General features: G+C 41.4%; 4 protein-coding genes across 10 annotated transcripts; 1 reads left to right on the top strand and 3 right to left on the bottom strand.

The window, feature by feature from the left end:
- Positions 1 to 880: 880 nt before the first annotated feature.
- psmb3 (proteasome 20S subunit beta 3) lies at positions 881 to 2,598 on the bottom strand. The gene is made up of 6 exons (XM_088302477.1): positions 2,430 to 2,598; positions 1,715 to 1,899; positions 1,539 to 1,646; positions 1,281 to 1,458; positions 1,062 to 1,156; positions 881 to 984 (listed from the first exon to the last, which is right to left on the bottom strand). Exons 1-6 carry the CDS (start codon positions 2,430 to 2,432, stop codon positions 936 to 938), a joined length of 618 nt encoding a protein of 205 aa, XP_088158603.1. The 5' UTR covers positions 2,433 to 2,598; the 3' UTR covers positions 881 to 935.
- A 351-nt stretch (positions 2,599 to 2,949) lies between these two features.
- Positions 2,950 to 24,440, top strand: LOC148332779 (secernin-2-like). 7 transcript variants are annotated; one of them, XM_088303449.1, is made up of 10 exons: positions 2,950 to 3,191; positions 4,972 to 5,065; positions 20,750 to 20,912; positions 21,444 to 21,625; positions 21,823 to 22,022; positions 22,252 to 22,468; positions 22,737 to 22,901; positions 23,219 to 23,399; positions 23,802 to 23,957; positions 24,099 to 24,440. In XM_088303449.1, exons 2-9 carry the CDS (start codon positions 5,055 to 5,057, stop codon positions 23,952 to 23,954), a joined length of 1,272 nt encoding a protein of 423 aa, XP_088159575.1. In that variant the 5' UTR covers positions 2,950 to 3,191; positions 4,972 to 5,054; the 3' UTR covers positions 23,955 to 23,957; positions 24,099 to 24,440. The 7 variants fall into 7 exon arrangements, with proteins under 7 accessions (XP_088159575.1, XP_088159577.1, XP_088159573.1 ...); XM_088303451.1 differs by having other exon boundaries at positions 4,972 to 5,073; XM_088303450.1 differs by lacking the exons at positions 2,950 to 3,191; positions 4,972 to 5,065 and adding exons at positions 19,214 to 19,425; positions 20,266 to 20,440.
- On the bottom strand, positions 3,380 to 6,633 carry cwc25 (CWC25 spliceosome associated protein). Its single transcript, XM_088303455.1, has 9 exons — positions 6,421 to 6,633; positions 6,130 to 6,302; positions 5,808 to 6,044; positions 5,630 to 5,699; positions 5,356 to 5,501; positions 5,133 to 5,205; positions 4,851 to 5,047; positions 4,081 to 4,248; positions 3,380 to 3,835 (listed from the first exon to the last, which is right to left on the bottom strand). The coding sequence occupies exons 1-9, from the start codon at positions 6,436 to 6,438 to the stop codon at positions 3,724 to 3,726; spliced, it is 1,194 nt and encodes a 397-aa protein (XP_088159581.1). The 5' UTR covers positions 6,439 to 6,633; the 3' UTR covers positions 3,380 to 3,723.
- On the bottom strand, positions 7,118 to 13,044 carry sp6 (Sp6 transcription factor). Its single transcript, XM_088303019.1, has 2 exons — positions 12,869 to 13,044; positions 7,118 to 9,037 (listed from the first exon to the last, which is right to left on the bottom strand). The coding sequence occupies exon 2, from the start codon at positions 8,921 to 8,923 to the stop codon at positions 8,015 to 8,017; it is 909 nt and encodes a 302-aa protein (XP_088159145.1). The 5' UTR covers positions 8,924 to 9,037; positions 12,869 to 13,044; the 3' UTR covers positions 7,118 to 8,014.
- Positions 24,441 to 25,089: the final 649 nt, after the last annotated feature.

The raw sequence follows: 25,089 nt of genomic DNA, 5'->3' as shown, positions 1-25,089 counted from the left end.
CTTTATCAATCCGATTCTTGGAATGCCGCGTGCTTTAAGCAGAACGAAGCCATCGTCACAAGAAATGATGATAAATTGCTGGGAAGTAAGAAAAGTCTCACTTGGGAATTCTGAGGTTCAACATAAAAGCGTTTCAGTTGGTTTAAAAAAAAAAAAAAAACGTGGTCGCCGACAGGAAATGACGTTTTTTAAATGAGCGAAACTCGCGAATCGTTTGTGCTTGCAACGTAATTACATCGTGGTGCACGTTTTCATGTGTTAGCGGAAGCAGTGTGTCGTCGTCGAAGTTTTTTGGGAGTTGTGAATTTTGTTCGTTTTTTAAGCGATTTTGTCTTTTTTGCGTCGTTGAACAAATCTTTTGATTCATTTTAATGAACTGATTCTAATAATTCAGTTCACTTCAGAATTGTCACACCCATGACATGTTTAACACAGACATATGTCCGCTTCTTCACCTGAAGAAGCAGAATGGCGGAATCACATGCTACATGCTAGCTACGCAAGTAACGAGGAGCATTTTGGGTAATTTCGCTTCGGCAACTTGTGAAGGCACGTGCCATTCTTGACGTTAATCGTTTTTCTTCGATTATGACGATTTAAAGCTCGAGAAAAGCCAAATTATAAATCATGATTAATCATCTCGCCCTACCTACAACGTACTGTTATTTGTTTCATGATATTTGTGAGTGCGATAGTGTAAGGAATCAGGTGTCCGTCTATATTTTAGATTCTTTTATTAAAATATGTGCTTGATGGAGGCACCATCCCTGAAAAGAGTGTGCAGTTTAACGCTTGTCAATTCTAGCTCACTGGTGCCTCTTGCTGGTGACTCATTTATTTCTTTAACACTAATTTACCAGGAAAAACCTAGACAATATCAGACTGTGTAAACATTTTTTATTAAACAATATAAAGGAATGAGGGGACTAGGGATTTTAATCCATCCGTGCCTTCAAGGTTCTTTTGGTGATCTTATCTTTCTCACTGTAAAAGAAGAAGAGTCTGTCAAAAACTGCACTTCTTATTGCTCCAACATATCGACATATTGTCACCGTACTTACATGACGTGTACGACGACGCCCATGCCAGACACAGCGTCCCGATCAACTGCATTCAGCATGGCCTGCGAAATTGTCTCAAACAGGTCCTCGGGCTCCTGTGTGACCGAACAAATTTCTAACATGAACTACACAGCGATTCTATGTGGTTGTTTCTTGATTGTGTTTTTTTAATGGCCTCTATATTAGGAATTGTCACTGATTGCAGGTGGGAAAGCATACCATGTCGGGTTCCCACAAAGATTCACACATGCCATACATCTGTTCCGAGCAGGTCCCGCTCACGACAAAGTCCTCCGTCACCATGGGACATCCAATCAAATCCAGGGAGCAGATGAACGGCTCGGAGGTCTTTGGATCAAGCCCGGCAATCACAGGCTCGATGTAGTAGGGCCCGAACCTGTCAAGGAAAATTTAACAATTCATCTTGTCTGTACGCAGCTTTTCAGACTTTAATTGGAGCCATGGAAATGCACACACCTCCTTTCATACAGTAGATTTGAGACCATGCTCATGAAAGTCTTGGGTTTTATCTGACGACCCTCCTTCAGCTCATAAAGGTTCAATCGGAATTTAAGCCTCTGGGATCTATACACGTTACCAAAGACAGAAATTATTACGGTGACAACTTAACTCAAACTGTCACACACACTTACACTGTCTGAACATCAGTGGCCAGCCCGGCCAGCCCGATGTACAGCCTCTCGCCCATGGGGAAAATCTTCTCGAAATCGGTTGTGACCATCTGAGCCTGAATGCCAAACCTGAGGTCTGATGCGATGGCTACGCAATTCTTCCCCCTCATCGCCATGACGGCCCCTCCATTATAGGACATAATAGACTGCATGGAGGAGAGAAACCACAATTACAGTATCTGGCATTAAAAAAAAATGCTGTGAATCACATAAAGTTTAACGTTAACTTTTAAACCGTTCTCTAGTCACTTCTATAACAATTATGCGCTAAGTGTGACATAAATGCTTCTTTCTGTACATGTCACATCGTTATGTAAAATCAATACTATCCATACTATATACGGTTTATAATACCCACAAGATAAAAGCAATAGGACCATTGTACAACATAGAAAGCAATTGATTCATCGTGTGTGACCATCACGAGCTAACATTGATGTATTTGCCTGTGAACTGTCCCCCACGGGTATACCTTCGTGCATTGTTAGACTTTTTTTCTGCAATAGCTACATGGCATAATCCCTTTTAAATTGCACTGCATAATACAATACAACAAAATCCAACAGCGACAACGTTTCACGGCCATGCTAAACGATTAGCATAATCGAGATCTCCATACACGAAAAATGTGTTTAGATTTTCAACCCCGTCGTTCAATTGTGTTGCGCGTTCCTACCATTGTGAAGATGTTGTGGTCCGCTCGTCACAAATAGAACTTTTCACTAAATCTCGCTGTTTGGTTTTGTTTGGAAAGACGAGCGGTCCGGGGTGACTACACAATTTTGAAGGAACACCGAGATCGCACAAACTTGCTCTACCGTGTTACAAATTGCTCGAATATGATTGGCTCCTTACGAACGATTTCATTGGTTGACTCAATGATCAACATAGTTTCTTTGAGGCGCGTTAAAGTGAAATTAAAAAAGCCTGGCTGGGTCCTGCGTCGTATGAGGTTTTGCTGCATTGAACGTAATCCAACGTATTTGAGGCTCTACTAATATTAACATGAGATGAAAAATATTTATTAAATACTATTACGCATGTCGGATACTGTATTTTTCTATTAACCAAACTGTTCTGAAGTAATCATAATGCCGTAGTGGGAGTTCCAACAAGATGAAAAATCAATTTGCCGATGCAGTGAAAATGTGCATATTCTAATGAGGTTAATATGCTGACTTGCATTGTGGGGAAAATAGTTAAAGTTAATAATGCCACGTTGTTTTCATGTCCGGAACTTTTATTTCTTATGTTGGCATTACGGAATGTTTAGAGTCAATGACATTAATTGCAACTCAACTGCGCATGTCCACCTGTTTATGCTAATAATCGTGCTCGAAGTTAGATTGGCGTCGAAGGACACGAAAAGAAGACAAAAAGGAACTCCTTCGTGGATTATCGGACATTTTACCACTTTTCACGGCAAGCGACCAACGAGGTATGTATTTGTTGTGCTTTTGTTTACTTTGTCGACGCTTTGCGTCTCATTTGTACTATTCTATTGCATTATAAATGTAGTTCTCGCGGCGTGTGCAAGTCCTGTGCAATTCATGACCACCGCAGAAGATGTGAAAGGAATAAACGCCCGTTCTCAAGAACCGCCTGTGTCAGTGTTGTTGTGGAGAGAGCTACAACATTTATTGAGAGAAACAAAACAAATCTGAAAATAACATTTGAATCCTGTTTGTTTGCAGGAAGACATGATAACATTTACAATGAAACAATGAAAAGTAAGTCCCATTTGACTGGAAAATTTGGTAGGAAAAATATTTTACAATGTTAACACAACTGCAAAGTTTTGTACAAAATTATCTGCACAGGACTAAAAAATTATCTTACGGGTATAGCCTTATTCATCTCAACACAATACCAATTCCTCGACTAAGCATATTCGTTAAATATTCTATAATGTTCTATTCTTGTTGCATGTTACAGTTTTTTTAAATCATTATGTACAATATGGTGCGTGTTCATCTTTTCATGAAATTGTCCAACGAAGCTGAGGTCCTTTGAATGGAGTGGATATTCCTTTTCACTCTGTCTTCTAGAGAAGACGTGGCAGTGCTCTCCAACTTCATGTCACTACAAAAATGAAAGGTGTTGTTAATGGACAAAAACTGCACAATTTAGGACTTAATATTGCTCTTTGAAAGCAAAATCAGCATGACGATGATCTGCGCGTTCAGGAGTGGAACAATTTAACTTTAATGCTCTATTTATATTTTAAAATGCTTGAGGTTGTCCAGTGACATCAAACACACACGGTTCCATTTTGGGTAATAAAATAAGCGAGACAGCGCTAGAGAGAGAAAGAGAGACAAACGTACTGAATAAAACCAGCATGGTGGTCACGCTTGGAATTTTGTTCCCGCTGTTTTTCCTGCTCATCTTGCTTCCTGTATCTTCTCACATTATTCTCCCTGTCCTCGTCTCTCTTCTTGGCCTGGTCCATCATCTCCTTTCTCTTCTGCTCCAGCTCCTCTGCAGAGAGCTTCCTGCCAGAAAAACATGACACCAATCCAAAAACCGATTAGTGTGTGTGCGTGTGTGTGTGCGCGCGTGCGCGTATATTCAGACACTCTGACGGTAGTGGTGCATACCGCCACCTACTGTGCATATATAGTCAATGCAGTGTACTCACGCATTGCCTGTTGCCTGCGCTTCATTTGATTGCTATTCACATTATTTCAACTGACATTGTATGGAATCATAATGTGGGTAAAATGTTGCTCACTCGGCATCTATTGCAGTGTGATCATCCTGTAAGGGGGATTCCCCCACCAGCCGTCCCTTTTCAAGGTTTCTCATTTTTCCCCAGATGGGTTTGTTTTTTTTTTTTTCAAATTTAGAATTGGGATGTTTCAGCTAGATATGGAATGATATGCGGCATACATTTGAGCCACACGTACTCTCAATTTGGCACCCACGGATTGACCTATTCTCTGACCTCTGACTTTTCCCCCCAATATTCTCAAGTTCTATTTTTTTGAGGCGCCAACCCATTTCTGGTGGAGGCTTCTTATTGATGGTAAAAAAAATGAGTTTGACATCCCTGTGATCCCAATGTATGCAAGCACTTATGTACACGCGCTCTTACTTGGACACGTGATTCCGCTGCCTTTGGTAACGTTCTCTCGGTGGGCTACGACCTCTGACCTCCAACTCCTTGTTGCTGTGGTGTGAGGAAGAGGAGTGAATTTGCCCATTTCTTCTTGCAGGAGATCGGCTTCGACTCCTCTCATGACGTTTTGAGTGATTCAAAGCGGATGATTGGTATTGTCTTCCTGCAGGGAGCTACGGTATGAAGACAAGGTACACGTGTAAGCGTTGTGGTCTACTGACAATACTTGTGTGACATGACACTTTGCTGCTTACTGACCAGGAGCCCATAGCCAGGAAGATGATGGGAATGAGATTTGTTGTGAGAAGAAGTTCCATCTCGGGAGTGTGACCTGAAATAATACGCGTTTAAGAGTAACATTAAGATCCTAATTAAATCTCAATCACAATACTGAGAAGGAAAAATACAAAATCTCAATTAGATTAGGTATTTTTTTCCCATTGTTCAGCTCTACTTTGAATTATTAAACAACCTTGCGTACCTGTCTTTTTTGTCATCTTGTTCATCTGAACTTGAGTGACTTCTCTTGTGTTTCTTCTCCTTTCTTTTTTCCCTGTCTCCTTTCTTTTCCTTCTTGTCCCTCTTCCTCTTTTTCTTTTTGTCTTTCTTGTCAAGGTTCTGGCGCAGCTATGACAGTCATACAAAGGTTCATATAAAAGTGATTTTAAAAAAGCCCTTCAGTCAGCAAAAATTGTTGTACAGATACTCCGTTTCCCAAGGAGTAAAGAGCAATCTTCTTTTTTTTTTTTTTTTACCATTTCTTTAATTTTCTTCATCTTCACTGGATTCGTCAAGACCTCTCTCTTCTTTTCCTCCTCACGTTTCCTTGAATGCAAAATACAAGGCGGGAAATTACACTTTACACACACCTTAGTTTGGAAAAAGCAAACAAACAAAAACACAGTTTTGTAAGGGAGCACTGCAATATTTCACCTAATTACAAAAAGAGGGTCTTCCCGGATCTTGGCGGCCATGTCCAGACTGGAGGTAGCAGTGATGGAGCTAAAGATGGAGCCAGGCAGAAGGCCAGTCTCTGCTGATGGACCACTTTCAGGCTCCTCATATTGATCAGTGATCTGCTTGTCAATGGGACGTCCCATGAGATACTCATCTCTGGACACCTGACTGGAATGGCCCTGGTACATCCAGTCCAGACGATCATCCTTCTTTCTGTTAATGTGCACAGGACACACGATCAGAAGACCCGACATTCTCCATGTCTATGTGACAAAAAGTTGTGTTCGTGAGAACTAACTTGATGGCACCGCTTTCCTCGGCGTATCTCGTCATCTCTTCGCGGGCTCTTTCCTCCTTTAACTCCTTCTGAAGTTCTTCAATTTTCTTCCGTTCTGATTCATGTTTTTGCTCGGCTTTCCAAACGCGCTCGATGTTTTTCATAGTCTGGGGGTGCCAGCTCTTTTTTAAGTTCTAGCACAAGACAAAGGGAAGCCAATGAGAATGGTATACAACTTGGAACAGAATATGTCATTGCTGTGAACGGAACGGTCGTTACATTTCATACGATGTCGGAAAATAGAACACTTACCAGATCGCCGCCCCCCATTTTCAAACCTTGCTTTTCGTTGCTCAAGAAAAAATAAAAATACAGTCTTTTGCCAAATATCGGTGGTAAACGAATGTTTTACGTTCACACGGCAGTCGAAGCTGAGACCGACGTGCCCACTATTCGTGTGCGATTGTGCTGTGTTGTTGTGTTTCCGGTTGGAGGTATTCTTCTTCCGGTAAAGGTCGTGGTGCGTTCAAGGGCCGTAATGTTTGTTGTGTGAATGCAACTTCTCGCTCTAATCCACGCACATTTATCAAAGTATCTTGGAAAAAATCATTAATTAATTTAAAAGAACAAATAAAATATTGTTTTATGGTATGCTGTTAATGTTTGTACGGAATAAATGATAAAGCAACGAAATCGTGGCTGTTGTTGTCGACTGATTATACTTTTCAGGGAATATTGCTAAAAGTTGCGAAAAAACGTTATTGATAGGTTCATGTGTTTATAATAGCGCGCGCGTGTGTGTAAGAATAAAGCTTGCATATAGTTGTCAGCTGTCTTGTGACGATAACATTTAAATGGAAAAAGAAAATGATTCACTTGAACTCCACTTTTTAATTGAGTTTTTTTTAATTAATTATAGAGGATAATAATGGTTATAATAAACAATGTTACACCAAATCATCACTTCATTTTATTAATTTATTTATTTATTGCAGTGGCTACAGTTTAAAATGACATGGGACATTCCTTTAAAAATGAATCTACCGGTATCTTGTGTTTCAATTCAAATCAACATGAAGGAAAACACCATAAACTATTATACAATAGTAAAATGTGAATACTCAGGCCAGACGAAAATCCTTGCTTCGTCGAGCCCTTTTTTAAAATTTGTCAACCAAGTATCAGCAACTGTGACGATATTATTTATATTTGTTGCACAATTGATACGTTAAGTCGCTTAGTTTTCTTTATAAAAAATATTTTTAATATCAATCATTAACACAAAATGTATTTGCCATAGCAGCTCCAATTAACGCACCCTTGTTGTTTGATCTACAGGGAAAAAGTGTCCTTAGCATCATGTAAGTCTTGACTCACACTCTGGTATAAACCGAGCTGCTAACATCACAAATTGTAACAAATTATTTCTTTTTCTCTGCCAGGGAGATGCAGGTATTATTAGTTTTCTATCCAGCAAGATTCTGAAAACATGCAACACAGGCAAATCTTTGGAAGGGTGGCATATGGAACCCATTTATTTTTGGTTTAAATCTGAACACAGGAGTTATTCTCTTCCTCCATTCTCCGTAAACAAACAAACAAGAAGTGATTACAGTTTTTAAAACAGAATAAAAATGACGGTCCTGACACCATCAAGCGCACTTTTGATAAGGCAGGGGTCGGAGTGCTACAGTAATAAATCACCAAGTCGGTGGTCCCAGTCAATATCAATCATTTATTGACTCGTAGAGGAAGACGTTCTGATCCAAGTAGTTTCCATCTCTTCAGGCATCTAACGTAAAACTCACACAGCTTAATCATAAAAATAATGACAGAAAGTGCAACTGATGGTATCCCTTTTTCGATCAAACTTGATTCCGAAAGTGATGAAATTAGCTGGACTAGACTATCCAGTTGCACTGGAGATGGAGGGGTCAGTCTCGCATTTCAGCTCTAGCGGAGGCTCTGTGGCGTCAGGTGCAGACATGTTTGATGATGATTGAGGAGGTGCGGGGGAGTCAAAGCCTTTGCCTTCTCCGTTCACACTCTCCTCCCCGTGCCCTGCTTGGGACTCATGCGTGCGCATGTGCTTGGCCAGGTGATCATTGCGCATAAACACCCGAGGGCAGAACGCACAGCTAAATTTCTTGGTACCGGTGTGCGTCTGTAGATGGCGCTGCAGTTCATCGGAACGTGTAAAACGCTTGCCGCAGAAGAGCCAGTTGCAGACGAATGGCCGGTCTCCACTGTGCCACCTGAGGTGCGCCTTCAGATGAGAGGTCTTAGCGTAGGCCTTACCACAGCCGGGGATGTGGCAGTTGTGCATGTGCTTCCTCCTGCTGTCGTCTGTGCTGTGGCCCAATTGCTCAGCGTGAACACAGTTAGGACAGCGACACACTGCCTGGCCAGCGCCCCTAGAAGAAGAACGCCTCTGGGACTTGGGCCGGGCCGAGACCACGTTCTCCGCCGGCTCTTCCAGTACGAAAGCTTCTTGTTGCAAGATATCAGGCGCCAGCGGTTCTATCTTGAAGCCATCCAGGGGGAAGAGGTGAGGCGCGTGTGATGGCGGTAGATGTTGAGTCAGAGGCAAGGAGCACAGTTGCGGGTCGGAAGCGTAGCAGCCTAAAGTGGACTGCAGACCCATGGTGCTCCCTGGACTCACAGAAGGCAAGTCAGCACCTTGCCCAGTGTGGAGGTCAATCCAGTTTCCGGACTGAACCTCCCTTTGAAGGTCCCACCAGGAAGGGATGTTCATGTCATCTGTGCTGCCACTAGATGGTGCTGTCCGTAGCCACGGTTCATAATGGTGGGCCATGCGAGCGATGCAGGTGCACAACTGGAGATGAGATCAGCGGCTCAAGCTGTTATTTTTTTTTTCTGTGTTGTTTAGATGATTACCACATGACGGGGAGCCGGCGCACTATAAAACCTGCAAACAGAAAGAGAGCAAATAAGTCTTAAATATCAGCACTTTGCTATTTTTTTACACACATTCCACGAGAGACTTCACAAAAACATGAGAAAATGAGGTCATTTTTGCGCCCGATTATGTAGACACCTTTGTGACGCTGGCATTTCTAAAGTCCAAATCCTCGTTACTAGAACAATTCAACAACCACCCTCACACACACCTTCCGCATTTTGGATACTATGATTCTCACTCAACGTGGCCGTGCAGACAGTCGAGCCGGGGAGACAGACATGTCCAGACACAGGCCTGCCACATGTATCCGCTGCCAGGTACTTCCCATGGAGGACAGTCAAAAGAAAACAACATCATTGATCCTGTGCAGCAGTAGTGGTGGGGGAGATAAATACTGGCAAGGGGGGGGGGGTGATGACAGGAGAGCAGTTTGGCAAAGGGAGAAGTTGCAGGGCGGTATGGCTGCGGGCCCAAATCTATTTGTACGTCTGTGGGTTGTAGAGATGAGATGAAACTTGGCAGACAGGAGAACCTGTTTTTATGAATCACACTTGATTTATAACCCTTCACACATCACAAGCCTTCAGGCAACATACAAAAGAAGCCCTGTAAAACACTTCATCTTAAACACACCGGAGGCACCAGTTACAGTCTGATGACAAACAGAGGCTGAGAGTCAAACGAGACCCGGGACAATCTTCCCGAATTGCAACGTCCTGAAGAAGTGGCAACGGCTCAGGAACGCTACCGTAAAGCCGACTCGAGCAGCATTCCAGCTCGGAACACTTGGTTAACGCTTGAAATATGTCAGTCAGCTGCAGGAGGAGGGGCTCTCTTGAAAGGTGACACAAAGCTTGTTAAAAGTGGAAAACTGACAAGCCGAAAGCTGGCGCGACTTGTGCACGGCGCTGAACAATAAATTCCTGGCTCCGAACAATCTTGTTGACTCCCACCACACCCCCATCCTCGAAGATCTACAATTACTTTTACAGCAGGAAACCGTAAAAGAAGTCTCAAGCTTCAGAAGCTAAGTATCTCGGTCTGAAGATCACTCGGGCCGGCATCGTATCTGACATCGCATACATGACAATCTGCGAGAGAACCGCTCTCAAGTCTACTACTTCCATGCGGGAGATGCAAAATACGACACGCAGGCGGCGTCAGGCTGACTGACAGTGATACATTCCCTCAGTTGATCGTAATTTGTTGGCTCTTCCTGCTCGACGGTCCGAGCACTCATACATGGATCCGACATGCAATGAAGTCGTAAAGCAATTAGTTTGGAATTCCCTAATGAAAGGTGCGGTGCTTCGGGTCAAATAGATTTATTTCGAGTCGGCCTGGAGCCACAGCGACTGCTCTGTAATTTTTGGGGAATGCGACTCCAGCGTATGGCGGAATAGTCGCCGGAACTCCTCGGTCACTGGGAATAAACAAATAAAGCATCCTCCTCCGTTCGCCAAAGCGCTGAGAGGAACAGCTGGCACGGGGCGAAGGGTTGGCGATGATGAACTCGGGCAACCTGGGAAGTTGAGGACTTTGCAATGCGATGACAGAGATGCGCTCATAAAAGCTGCCTGGCCGAGACCCCGCACTGACCCCAGTTTACAAGTCGGCCCTTGGGAGGAAACAAAGTGGGAAAAACTCGTCGGTGTACACCGGCGCTTCTCAATTCTTTTCTGTTGTGCCCCCGCAAGAAGAAAACAATTTGCGATTATTATTTATTAATTACCAATTTATATGAAGAACCATTCAGCACCCGTGGTGCCACCTAATATGATTTTTTTTGCAATATTTAAAGTAAAGGAAAAAAGTTACTCTAAAAACTTTTTGAAGAGGGAATGCAATTCCAAATAATAATATTCCAAGCATTACTTTGGTCAAAATCAAATGAATAGGGCTTAAAAAAGATGCTATTTTAGCAAGCTGCGTTCAGAAGAAAAAAAGCACAACGAGCACACTTGTCAGCCAAGAAAGTCAGAGATGTTGGCTTGATGGCATGCAACGTGGATTATTTGAATGTTTTAATACAACGTATTAACAATTTTAAAAACCGTGTCCCATACACTTGAAAGAAAAAGAACCTTTTTGTGAAAAATTCCTGTTGGAAATGTATTCCCGTTTCTCGCTTTAAAATATGGTATCTTTTTTTTTTTCATAATGCCCGTCAACTATAAACCGAGTTTCAATTTTCACGGGCCGACCCGTTCCCTATCTTTCATGACTAGTCGGGCTCCGCTCTATCTTTGTTTACTCATCTACACCAGCAAAGTACGAATATTGAAAGACAGAACATTGAAATGCTCGTCAATTCGATGGCGGAAGGAACAATAAACCTGAGTATCCACCTGTTGTCCTTTAAACAAAAGAATTAGTCATGGCTTGTTTTCAGTCAAGGAGATCCACTTTGTGTTCTGTTTGGCATTGGCCCAAATTTCATCCTGGGTGATTCAATTTGTGAGTCACTTGAGAAAAGATCTTCATTATTTCAGTATTCATACTTTTTTGCGCGTGGCGTGCTGCGAGATTTTTCTAAATCAAAATGTGTGGCTCAGTAAAGATTGGGAAAGGGAGCTTTAGCCAAATTTGAGACCGTTTTACATCTTCACAGTCAGACTCAAACCTGCATAAAATGTATTCTCAGTTGTCACGGGACGAGAGTATCGCCCGTACCGCTCGAAATATATTTCATGGGTGATTCATGTCGTGCCTGCCAAGTATAATTTTTTTTTTTCAAGCAAGCGCGTTAGGTTTGATTCTTCATGATCAATAAATAAATTGGCTGCAATTTTATTTTAGAACTGCTTCTACAATTAAAAAATGTACCCATTAAGCATTACAAAAAATGTATTTAGTGTGTGGAGTTAAACTGCTATTTTAACAAGCTAGGTTAGATTTTTTTTTTTTTTTTTGCTCTATATGGATCTTTAAAAATAGATAAGTCGAAGAATGGATAGATGTTGATTTTATTAAATACTAATAAACTTGTTAAGCAGTGGATATGTACTGTATATGTGTGTAGTATGTACTCCGAATACAATTCAACTTTATTTATGTTCCCTGTGCTCACTATATTCCTTTCTTTGTAAAAATAGGCTTTTTTTAAACAATTTAGTTGACGACACAATGTAAAAAAAAAAAAAAAATACACAACAGTGAATCGTAGATAACGGCAATTACTCAACAGATCTGGAGAAGGAAGATATTCCCCTTCCATGGGCTATTTTAAGATTTTATTTTTGTTGTAGCCAGCTACAAGATGTTTTGTGGTTTTAAGCAAACTTAAAAACCACCATCTTATGGTGTTCAAACGTCTTATATGGGGGGGGGCACAGAGGTATGTTGTTATCATGATCTCATTTAGTATTTTTTGTTTTGTTATGTCCTGGTAGGATCCGCTGTCCAGTTATTCCACCCTCCACCTCAGTTTATCAGTCGCGCACTACATGCAAGTTCATAAAAGAGGAGACTATTTTTTTCCTTTAAGTGATCATAACGTGTTTTAAATATAATAAACCGTAAAAAGATACTAATTTGAACTTTTAGTTTTTTGTTTTTTTTTTAAACTGAATTACGTTTTAGCCCGTACTTTTTTGGGGGCAAAGGAGGTTACGACCTCGAAACTTTGACCGAAAATAGAGCTTTAAATTAGAGTGTATTATCGGCTTCCGTGGTCAACTTTTTATGTCCCCAAAATGAGAGGCTCTCACTGGATTTCTCACTCTCTTCTCTGCGGCTAATTGTCCGCTCGTCAGTAGCGAGGTAGACGTGTCATTCTCAATCTCTCAATGATTCTTTAAACACAATAAATTGATAACGTTGATGATCAAGCGTTACCTGTTGGACTTGGAAAATTTGCCTTGTTGTCATCGGAAAAAGATAAAGTCACACCGGCTGAACCAAGTTTGGCTCGATTCAACTCTGCTTCTTCCGCTGAGTCGGAAAATGTCCACAGAAGACAAAAACCCTCATCGTGTCCCAAGCGAGGTGATGGTGCACTTTTGGGTGCGCGCACAGCTGTGTGACAAGCTTCCCACGAGCGCGCGCGTCTTGGCTGAGTTTAAGGCCCCGCCCCCTCCTGGCGCGTCCTCGCCTCTTTTACGTCTCACTTTACAAATCCTCTTTTTGTTCGTATAGTTGTGTCTCTTGTTTCGTTTTTATTTTAGTCATTAACATGATGTTTGAAATATAGAATAATATATTTCAGGAGCTGCTAAATGTCTGCTGTGATTATGGACTCAGATTTAGATGTCAAATTTAATGCAAAAAAAAAGAGTGTGGGTCTCATCTACTGTCTGGACAAAATAAGATGAGTGTTTGCGGGATGATTTAATGTACTTGTACACGCACGCGCACAAACCACAATTCCAGTGAAGTTATAGGACATTATGTGAAACATAAATAAGAAGAGAATACATCAAAGTGACTCTCTAAGTTTTTTTTCCTAGTTGACAAATTGATATTTAGAGCACCATATTTCTTTTTAAAATGTTGTTAACCCCGGAACATGTGGAGCTCTCTAAACTGTGAAAAGGTGTTTCAATTAAATCTGTGGGAGTCAATTCAACTCTGGACTTTTTTTGCTCTCTAGCACGACAATGTGATCGACCATCCCCGTTTTTCTTTTTTTGTAGCTTTTTTTTTCTTCTTAGAATTAAGAATTTTCTGAAAAAATTAAAACCTCCATGAGCGAGTAACCATTGTGAAAATTATTTCTAATGTAGGCTATATGAGCTGTTTCTTCCAGAGAGCAGCACGAGTATTGTATACAATAGCAACTTGTGAATACTCAAGACTCGGAAATCCTTTAATCGGTGACACTCCTGGGATGTGCTTTGAATTCAATTGAATGGGGTCACTGTACGCAAAACAGGAGGACTGACATGTTTCTGCTTCTGTTGGGAATTCTTTTGCAAAAGTCTTCATATAAACAGTACTGTGATTTATAAAGACACAAAGTCCTACATCTTGAATGTCCTGCTTGTAAGAAGGCTGAGTTGGATGAACGCTTGCATTGATTGATTTGAGTGCACTGAATGCAAGTTTGAATGTCACTCCATCGACTTTTTCTTCCTTTTTTTTTTATTCAGTCACCACTGGTAATTCCTTACCTGTCGCAGCATGTTGGTGGAGCTTCTTTGAATCAACTTACAATAACAGACACATTGGCAAATAACGTCTTGTCAACGCTGCTCATTTTTCAAATTTCAAAAATGAACCTAAAAAGAAAGGCAACGGGTCCATTTAACAGAACACAATTTGCAGCTGGATTAATTGGCTATGTATTATTATGACGATGAAATAACACAAAGACCACTTATGTGCCATGTCGGAGTTAAGTACCAAATACATTATCCAAGTCGTTGGTGTAGAAGTAATCCAGAATCAAAAAGTGTTCCAATTGCCATTTAATTAGAGCACAATGGAATTTACGAAGACTTATGTTGAGGTATTCATGTTTTTCCCGTTGATACAGAGAGGCCACGTGTTTCATAGCTTGTCAACACTTAATCCTTGACTCTGCTTACGTGCGTATCCACTTCCTGTTTCTTCAGCATGGCTTACTTTGTGGTCTGGAACCTCCACAAAAGGCCTGTGGTTCCCAAAACAATTTCCATATTCTTCCTGTTGTGTAAGTTATTAAGTACATCAGTTAATGGCTTTCATATTCATGTCACTGCGGTATGAACAATTACTTTTGCTATTAGTCATGTGACGGCGAACCTGACTTCCACAAGACGTCACAATGAATTCCCAAGCCTGCTTCCTGTTAAATGCATATTTTTAGAACAATTTCTTCAGAATTTTATGCACTGGCTTTTGTCTTTGGTAAACCACTTCTCAATGCCGTCTTCTTACTTGGTGAACAAGATTAAAGCCTTAATTCCCTTCTATAGGTAAGGCAAATCCAAATAAACTCAACAGTCATCCTTTTTCTTATCCTTGTTTATTATTCAAAGTGCCACAAGGTTTTCTAGCCCACAGCGTTACGATATCCCCCCGCCCCCCTCAAACAGGTTCTCAATCATCACGCAGGGCCCCTCTTCTCCTGCCTCCTCTTTCAACTTCAAACCTAGTCATTTCTGCAAGCTGTGCTTTGATTGCGGCAAACACCTGTATTTTGCGAAGGGAGACTTCCTCGCTCGCCACCGCCTAACATCTTTGATTGTCAAACAGCCGTGGCGCCGCCATTACCGTCTGTACGACTGATGCCGCCCATCTTCTCCTCCCATTTTCCACCTCTGCCTTTTAACCACAAATAAAATTGCCGTGAGATTTTTAATTGCTTCACTTTGCCTAATTTTAAAATTCCCCTTTCATGGCGTGCGGGTGGTTGTAAAAGTCGAACTGTTGATGCGGTGAAAAGCTGAACGTCAAATGGGTCAGATGGCAGGCCTAGCTTAAAGATTTTAGGCGCGACTTTTATGCTAGCCAGATGGACACGGACACCCTGCATTTTTCCTCACCTTGGAAATAATCCTCCGGGAAGACTCACACGATAATGCTATGCTTTATTCGACATTCTCTCCGATCTTCCTGTCTGCCTCTTCAGATGAATATCCTTTGGGCTTCTCACCAGCTGTTTTGGTTCCTTAACACGCCTCAGCTTCCTCTTCAGGCCCTCCGCTTCATTGGCCGTGCCGCCTGTGTGCTGAGACGATGTTATCAATGTGTGTGTGCGTGCGTGTGTGCCCATTAAAAATCTTAAAATCAGTGGCGGAGCGTCAAGGCCTTCTCTGCTGGCCTAACATAATCAAGAAAAAAAATGATCATATTCTTCCATTGATGTTGTATTATATCCTAGTGTTGAATTTTTAGTGAGAGTTTTTATCCAATCAGAATTATGCTAGCTCGTGTTGCCAGGCAGATTTCACAATACCAGTAGCTCGTACTATTCTTTCCGAGGCCTTCAGATACAATCGTGGGTGGGTCTCTTCTGTTCAAGTCAATCGGCTTTCAGATTTGATAGACAGTTGCGATAGCCAATCAGATCACGAGTTGGTTACAGTGAGCCTTCTCGTTGGCCTTTCGCTGTAGTTGACAAACGCGGCTTGCGATTGGATACTCGCTTGTGAGGGGGTAGCGCTCTGCGGAATCAACACACCCGAAAGTCGTAAGTTTGAAAATCGGAAATATATTCTTGCTTTTTTAAACCACAATGGTTGAAGGAGGGAAAAGTGTGGATTTAATTGCGCATACACTTGCGCGGCCATTTTCAAGACGGACCTTTCGAGAGAGGCTAGGTCATCCAACACTCACTGAGTACTGTGTAAGTGTCTTTCTGTCTATTCTTTGTTCAGCCGTGGTGTCATAAATGTTGCCATTGTGAGGGGGATTTATTCAAGTCGGACTACGTACGACTTCACTGAAGGCCCAGGTATGAAATGCACGACCCGCCACTGCCGTACATTATATTTGAATTGTGTTTGGAACGACACAAATGTGAGTCCTCGCCACCAATCTTGTTCATAAATCCCACAACAGCTTTTTTTTTGTCCTTTATTGTTACATATTTATTTTTCTGGAGCGATATTATCTCCATTCGCATCTTTGGTTTCTGGATTAAAAATTGTGTCGATTAGTATTTCTGGTCCGTCAAAGTTTGTGTTATGCTTTTCCATCCTTCCTTGTTTGATGGTTTGGTATTCATTGCTTTTTTGTTTTTTTGGCGGTGGCGTTCGTTGGAAGCGAATGTGGCCGGCTGTTGTTTTTTCTCTTAACTGGCAGCATTTTTGCAGTGAGCCTCTTTTTTGTTTATGTTGGGTGGTGAATTTTGGTGCTGCTCTTCTGTCTGCGAGGTGCAACTGCGACGGTTGGGTGAAATTAGCTAATGATGTATTTTGATTGGAGAGGAAGAGTTTATTTATGATTTTATTATTATTGTTGATGTTATGACGATGATTTCTATTGAGGATATTTGTGTTTTGTACATAGTTTATGTAAGATATAACATAAATGATGTCATATTTTGAGTGCAGTATGTCATTGTGCCGTTTGTTGTAGCTGATATATCTCTACTTATTTATTGAGGTATCTCTATTTGTATTTGCTTTTATTTAGCCTGCGGCCAGCTCAGCGTTAAAAACGAGTTCTCAGTTGCCTTTCCTGGAAAATTAAACTAAAACAAATGAATAAATATTTCTCCATGGGCTTTCTTTGCGGCTGTTTCCGGCTTTTGTTTATGCGTTACTGTACGTGTGAGTGATCTCACGTGTGTTTGTCATTGGCTCGGGGGGGTGTCCATTTCCCAGCTTGTTTTTACTGTTTGTGTGTAAGGATAGACAGGATGTGCAGCGCCTGTCAGCACACTCCACGAGATGAAAGGCCAACAGGGGTGTGCAAGAGGATGAGTGCCATTCCGCTAACAAGTTGTCTCCTCAAAAAGCTCTCAAGAATTCATTCCTGGTGCCTCGGGCATTCCAAATGTGCCCTGAGCCCGTTCACGGCAGGCCTCGTTGAAAATAGCTCAAGAACAATCTCAAAACAAAAAGTGTGTTTGGTGCAGAATGTGCTTTTTATTGAGCTGCTATTATAAATATGACTGAACACGGGTGACAAATGAGTCACCTTTTTAAAATGTTATTACTCATTTAAATGTCAATGTGCATCAGTTATTGGCACAACAGCATTCTGGTTTAGACAAAAGCAATGACATACAAAAAATGTCGCAATGTCGTTGGACAGGTAGTGCTTATTTCAGATGGTAATTCACCGGTTGCACATCCCCTACTATTTTTAATACAAGTCGAGTTATTTCTTGGAACTTAACATATAGAGATAGAGAATGTAGGCAGCTACTAGATTGCCCATTGAGGCTGTCAATGAGAAAAGTAAAAAAAGAAAGAGTTTCGTTTCAGGGCTCAGGGCATTGAGGTTACACACAATTTGCTGACCCAGATTTAACCAACAAATTTGTATTTTCTGCATCTATTACATATTTTCATGGCTGCAAATGATGTCCCGGGCATTGATGTTGGCGGATCTTTTCATTTTGTCCATCGACAACATAGGATTGTTTCTCTACCCCACAATTACTTTGCAACAATAAAATAGCCAATGAATGGTTTTCTCAAATTGATACGCATGGATGTAACATTACGCTTTGCAAATCTGCTATGTTCAAAGCCGGTGCGACAGCGAAATCATGAAGTAAGCGGATATGCCATCCCAAGCCACATCTCTGACTTGCTGGCTGTGAAGTGAGCTCATTGTGGTTTTTCGTCTGAGTCATTTCATCTCTTCTTTTTTTTAATTCGACAATAAAAACGGAGTGACCGATACTTACCGAAAGCTCGTCATCACCATCTTTGGAGTATGAAGGCGACCCCGTTGACGTCGTGCACTCACTGTGTCACAGTCAGCTCACGGAATTACAAGTTTTCTGTATCTATTTTTAGGCCTTACATTTCATTTTTTAACAAAGTAATCATTGGATTATTATTATATGTACTTATACTCCGTCTTAAAAAGTTTTTCAGGGTAACGTTTTCTCAAGTCCCATACCCTTTGAGAATGTAGATTGCCAATTAAAGTTTTTAGTTCATGCCAGAGAGATTGACACACAGCCGTGGAGTTCTACTCTGCCAGATGTGAAAGAAGGTCTAAACTCTCCAAAATGGTGGCTTGTTTTTACTAATTTAGCTGCAACCAATTTATTCATTACAATTAAACGTCACACATTGAACAACTTGAAGAATTCTTAACACATTCCATCATCACACACTTTGGCAGGCTTTATGTTATGATGTGGTCAGGAGTAGCTCAGAAAAGCAGGTCAATTTGACAGTATTTGGGATTCACCCGCATTCCCAGGATGGAGACGAATCTCTGAGCGGCAATCAAAGATTTCACTGTGTGACTAAAAAGAGACATTTTTAAAATTGCATTCTTATATTCAGCTTGATAGTGGAGACAAAAAATACATTTGGGTAATATATATATATATATATATATATATATATATATATATCTATATAAGCATACACTAAATAGCTCTTGAGCACCACCTAATGGCTTTTTTCTCTTCTGCCGCTGACTTGATGACCAAATAAAACCGATATATCATGGGATTTTTACATTTGTCTCTTGTGTTTTTTGCGTGTTGGTGCTCTTCTTTCGGCTCACTTGTATTTTCCCGAAATGTTCAAACGACTTGCCGTAGTAGGCAATCGGGCGTCGAAAAGTTTGGCAACAAAAAGCTGCAACGTTTGCTAAACACCGCTAACGCAGCTTTGCTCACACGAGCGATAAGAGAACGTGATCAATTTTGTGAGTGCCGAGGAAAGACGAGTCCTTTAAGTACACACTTTTGGATTTCTTGGTCACGTGACTCTTGGTCACGTCTCCAGCCTGTCTTCTCCCAGCTGGCAGTCAGCGCTCACAATGTCCGACAGGTAAACGCTTTATTGGCAGCAGTAGTTATGTTTTATTTTTGTATTTTTGCGCTGATTTACACACTTCTGAATGTGGCAGTGTCGCAGCCCCCCCCCCTCGACCCCGTCAAAAAAAGACGACATGCGCATTACGTCTCTATTATATCGAGCGTTTATATTCAGGCCTAATCTTGTTTAATAAACACCAATCCCCAACAACCTGCCACCATCATTTGCTGAATTAGTTTCCGGAATGAAACTGACGTTGACGCGAATGCGAAATAAGAGCGATGTCTCGCTCGCTATGTAGCGCCAACCGCGAGGATTTGTGCAGATTACAGTCAGTAAAGTGCTCTCTGCACAAGATCTGCCTCCTAATCCCGAGTTGTCGCCGGTGTGGAAGAAATGGACGGTGTTTAGATCTTCTGGGACTCAACAACAAACACAAAAACGAGTGGGCTTTTTTAATTATTTTTTTTACACGACTGCACACAGATGCAAATGTGACTTGCAGTAGTGAACTAATTTGCGCACACGCACGCATACACTTTTTTTTATTGACACGTGCAGTACATGCGAGCACCGTCTTTGTTACAGCGAACACAGTAAATCCATCTGGTGCGATTCTCTAAAGTATAGGTCTCAATTTCTGGCCCGCGGGCGAAATTTGGCCCGCAGTGTAATTATATTTGGCCCACGAGGCTATACCAAATGACTACTATACCATTTTACATTCAATATTATAATAGTAACATTCAAGCGAAAATAGTACCATTCAAAATGATAATAGTAATTGGGGAAAAAAACATTGTATTGCATTAATAAAATGATGAAATTAAATTTGAAGTGTATCTCCTGCAGAGAAGGAAAAGGAGCTTGACAGTCCCGACTTTAGGCACTACCAGAAGAAAGCATGATGAATCTGGCAAACCTGCCTCCATTTCTACCTGGCACAATGTTTACAAGAAAAGTCTGAATCCACATTCTAGTCACTTTGTTCGAGCAAGTGCCCCCGCAAGACTGACAGAATTGCCAGGTTGGAACAAATGAAACAAAGCCCCCTGTTTTGATTTCTTTCTTGTTTTCCTTCCGTTAAAGGCAATCCGTGTCAAAATGAAGCTGCCCAACTAGAACCTAAAATGACTTGTCAAGTCATGTAGTTCAAGTCTAGGTCAAGTCATTCCCAAGTTTTTGGCAAGCAAGTCCCAAGTCCTAAAAGTAGCAAATTGAGTGAGACTTGAGTCAAGTCACATGACTTGGGTCCCCCATCTCACCTGATTTGTGTCATGAAAACACCACTTCATCGTACTAAAAAGTTTTAGAATCTATTCTGTTTTTGTTTTAGGATGGCAGAAGATCCCAAGTCATGTGACTGTTTTGTTTCATTGCCGCCTGGCTCTCTTGATAACCACGTGATTTTTGGGAAGAACTCAGACCGTCCCCGGGATGAGGTGCAGGAGGTAGTCCACTACCTCCCAACATCTCACCCTCCTGGCACCATGCTGGAGGTAATACAACTTTAGTCATGTGTTTTTAGTGATGCACATCTTCATTTTTAGTTGAGTTCCCCAAACCATTTTAAATGACACTGATGTGTAACAGAGAAAGTGAAGTTTCCTCATGAGTCAATAGTCTTCAAAAATATGTTCCGTGTGGAACTGCAGCTTGACTTTCAAACATTGACGGATCCTGTGAATGTTTCAGTGGCGCTAACTGCTCAACATTCCAAGGTCCTAGCTTTCGTCATTTCTATTTGCTTTTGCAGTAGACTAAACAAATTGCTCGGTCAGGTTTGCGCACTGCCCCGCGGATCTTTATGATTTAGCGAGTGCAATGTAATCCCCGGAAGAGCTGGATGAAGTGGTCGAGGAGAGGAAAGTCAAGGTTTTCCCTCCTTCAGGTGCTGCCCTCGCAACTCCACCTCACATAAACGGAAGAAAATTGCCGAATGGTTGGGTACTATATGTTGTAGATATCTACCAAAGTAATTCTAGGATGAATTCATATGATCAATTCAATTCGTCTTCTCTCTTCTGCAGTGTACGAACATACAGATCCCTCAAGTCGAGCAGACGCATGCTGTCATCCTGAGCAAACCGGCTTGGATGTGGGGAGCTGAAATGGGAGCCAACGATCAGGGAGTTTGTATCGGGAACGAGGCGGTCTGGACTCGAGAGGCTATCGTTCCTGGCGAGGCGTTGCTGGGCATGGATCTTGTGAGGTGAACGCACTGGCGACACGACATCGTTTCGTCAATGATGCTTTTGTAAATTGCTTTATAGCTTCTTAGCAGACTCGCATGAAGAAACGCCGTCCCTGCCGTTCTTCAGTTGAAAACGTTTATTCATTTGGAACTTTTAACCGTGTTGTCGGATATTATTTTGAAGTTGAAGACAAAGATCATTTCTGTCTCCTCAGGCTGGGCCTGGAGCGTGGTGACAGTGCTTGGACGGCGCTCACTGTCATCACCGACCTGCTGGAGCGGCACGGACAAGGGGGTCAATGCAGGGAGGATCCAGAACCTTTGAGCTACCATAGCACCTTCCTTCTGGTGGACCGAAATGAAGCCTGGGTGCTGGAAACCGCTGGAAGATTGTGGGTGGCACGGAAGATCTCAGGTGACTCATTTTGTCGTGCTTATCAAGGCACAGCTTTTCTTTGGACATTTGGACGTTTCTTGTATCTTCTAAACATCCCGTGCTGATTTTCTTTTTTTTGTAATCTTTGAGACATTCAATGGAAGATCGATTCTACCTTCTCCAAAGAATCTGAAAATTCCTAAAAAAAAATCTGCAAATTTGTGAATGGCTATTATGCAGTTAGGCTACGTTTAATCTCTCTTGTCAGAGGGCGTGACGAACATCTCCAACCAGTTGACCATCGGCACTGAGATTTCCGCCGAGCATCCAGATCTGCGGAGCGTGGCCCAGGCGCAGGGCTGGTGGGATGGTGTCGGAGAGTTTAACTTCTCACAAGTGTTCAGCCCTGAGAAGCAACCCGCCAGAATGGAACTTGCCAAAAAGCGCTACAAAGGCGGTGCAGAGCTACTCAAGCAACATGACGGTGAGAGTTGTACGCTTTTAAAGTACACAGAAAAATTTTTTTGATTGCTTTTGTTTCGGGCTGCTTTCATTCCAAAAAAAAAATTGATTGAGATTTTAACAATTATCTATTAATATCAAAACTTATTATTCAAATCTACTCAAAACCAGTGAGGACTGGTGATATAAAAAAAGTAATGGCTGGAAGAAAAAAAATGCAATTATTTTGTTATTTTTGCATGGCCAGCCTGCACTCCTGTCTACTGTTCTGTTTTTCTTGCATTGTTTACGCTCCATGACAGCAGAGGTGATGATGTCTATTTTGAGGGACAAGCCCAGCGGCATCTGCATGGACTCGGGTGGATTTTGCACCACAGGCAGTATGGTGTCTATTCTCCCCCGAGACACCAGTCTGCCCTGCGTCCACTTCTTCACTGCGACTCCAGACCCCTCCCGGTTTGTCAACGACCAAACCCGCACATCTCCTCAACACATATTTTAAAAGCCAACAAAATGGACACCCTAAAAAAGCCTAAAGTTTCTTAATATTTCCAAAAGATTTACTTTGATTGATTGAAAAATAAGAATGTGGAATGAGAAAAATCTGTGACATATGAGAAACAGCAGCTCTGTGAACTGTAACATATGTTCTGTACTATGGTTTGTGAATCTCATTTTTGAAATGATTGGAAAAAAAATATTTTTTTTTATTTAAATCAACAAAAAAAAAAGCTATCTCCATTTTGTAATTTCTTCCTCCTTTGCTCTTACAGGTCCATATTCAAACCTTATATCTTCTCGGAGGATTACACGCCCGTGCTTAGTGTGGTCTCCCCGGACTTTGGTCCTGATGATCCTGCCAGGAAGCAGCCGCGCTTTCAGGACCGAGTGGACCGCAGGCATGACCTTTACAAGGCTCACCAGGAGGCGCTGAACACCATGAAGACTGACCCGGTAGGTCAATTGCTTGCTCGGTAGTTGAAAAAAACTCTGCTCATAGTTCCATCAGTCTACATGTCAATATAAAAAAAAATCAATTTTGTTTACTTCACGCATAAAATGTATTGCTCAGAAGTGCACGCACCAAACATAAACAAATAATAGTCAAAAACGAAGGTTTATTGGTCAGTATTTTGTTGGATATTGGATTCAGCTGGAAACAACCATGTGTATTTGAAACAGTAGTACATTGTGTTATTAATTAATTAATTAATTAATGATTCAGGGAAAACAGTTTAATTATTAATAGAAAGTTGCAGATTCCCACCAACAACAAAAAAAATACACAGCTGGCAGGAGCAATAATGATGTATGCCGTTTTTCCTGTTTGTTCTCTTTTTTTCTTTCCCCGTGCAGGACAAGGGCTTAGCTACATATGAGATTCTGAAGGACCTCGAGTCGCAGTGTCTGAGTGAGATTTTAGCCATGTTGAGTGGGGACGTATCAGGCGATGAACTGGGAAACTTGTTTTTTGATTGTGTGGACACAGAGATCAAGTTTTATCAATGACAGGTGGGAGAACTCGTTGATTGGATTCTAAATGATTTATCACACTTTGGAATGTTGGCGCGGTTCAAAACGTTTCCTGTCAGTACATAAAAATGACTTACGAAGCTGTCATGTGTGATGATGATCAACTGTTTTGTCTTTCAGCGGCCTCAACCGCTCAATCCTAGCAGATGGAGAGTGGCAGGAAAGGCCGCAGAGGTCGCTTTGGAACGTTGAGCCTCCAACGTGTCTCTGCCTCACTGCACACATCCCTGATACCATTATATCATTAATTAAGACTAAATATGTGAAAATGTGTCTGATGGTCAGTTTAAGGTGGGATCAATGACCTCTGTAGTGTTAATAATGGTGTAGATGGCACACACACTCATGTAGCAGTGGTAAAAGCACTTCAGTATTGTACGGAGTGTGCTGAAAGCAGCATTTGTTGTTGGAAAACGATGGGCTGCCGTGCGATACGTGAAATAAAGACTGGTTGGAATGACACCTGTTTGTGTTCGAAGTCTCAATAGCAACAGAGGCAACACAACAAGTTTGAGGAAATCAGCGAAGCGGCAATAAAGTCACCATTGTCTAAATAAGATTTTTTTTTTGCAAAGTAAAAGAAAATACCGTGCTTGTGACTTAGGGGAAATTTTATATTTTATTGCTGAAGTCAACTGCATATATCTGGGTAAATACAGATTAGGGAAAAAAGTATTTTGTGGTGACAAGTGTTGCATGATTTTTTTATGTTAACAGAATGATCTGGAAATAAAATACATGAAGAACTGTGAACTAAGGATACGTTGAAAAAGAAATAAAGAAGATAAAATAAGATAAGCTTTATTAGTCCCACATTGGTGAGATTTGCATTGTTTCTGCTACAATGGTGGAAAAGAAAGAGTCTATTGCATGCATTTTCATGTGTGTAAAGTGTTCTAAAAATGATGGATTGATCGATTCAAATAAACTGAAATGACAAACGCAATACATATTGTACAGAAAAGGTAACATCACTGGTAAAATATGTTTAGTTATGCAATACTTAGTGTGTTTGGAATGAAGTTAAGATGTAAAATTACAGGAAGATCAGACACATAGGCTATAGTCAGTGTCGGAAGGAAGAAACGATCCTTACAATGCTGAGTGTAGG

The sequence above is a fragment of the Idiotropiscis lumnitzeri genome, chromosome 8 (assembly GCF_059441095.1).
Source record: "Idiotropiscis lumnitzeri isolate Australia: NSW breed Sydney's pygmy pipehorse chromosome 8, RoL_Ilum_1.0, whole genome shotgun sequence".
NCBI classification, from domain to species: Eukaryota; Metazoa; Chordata; class Actinopteri; order Syngnathiformes; family Syngnathidae; genus Idiotropiscis; species Idiotropiscis lumnitzeri.
Note: the sequence above shows the minus strand (reverse complement) of the source record. Positions and strands in the feature narration are given on the sequence as shown.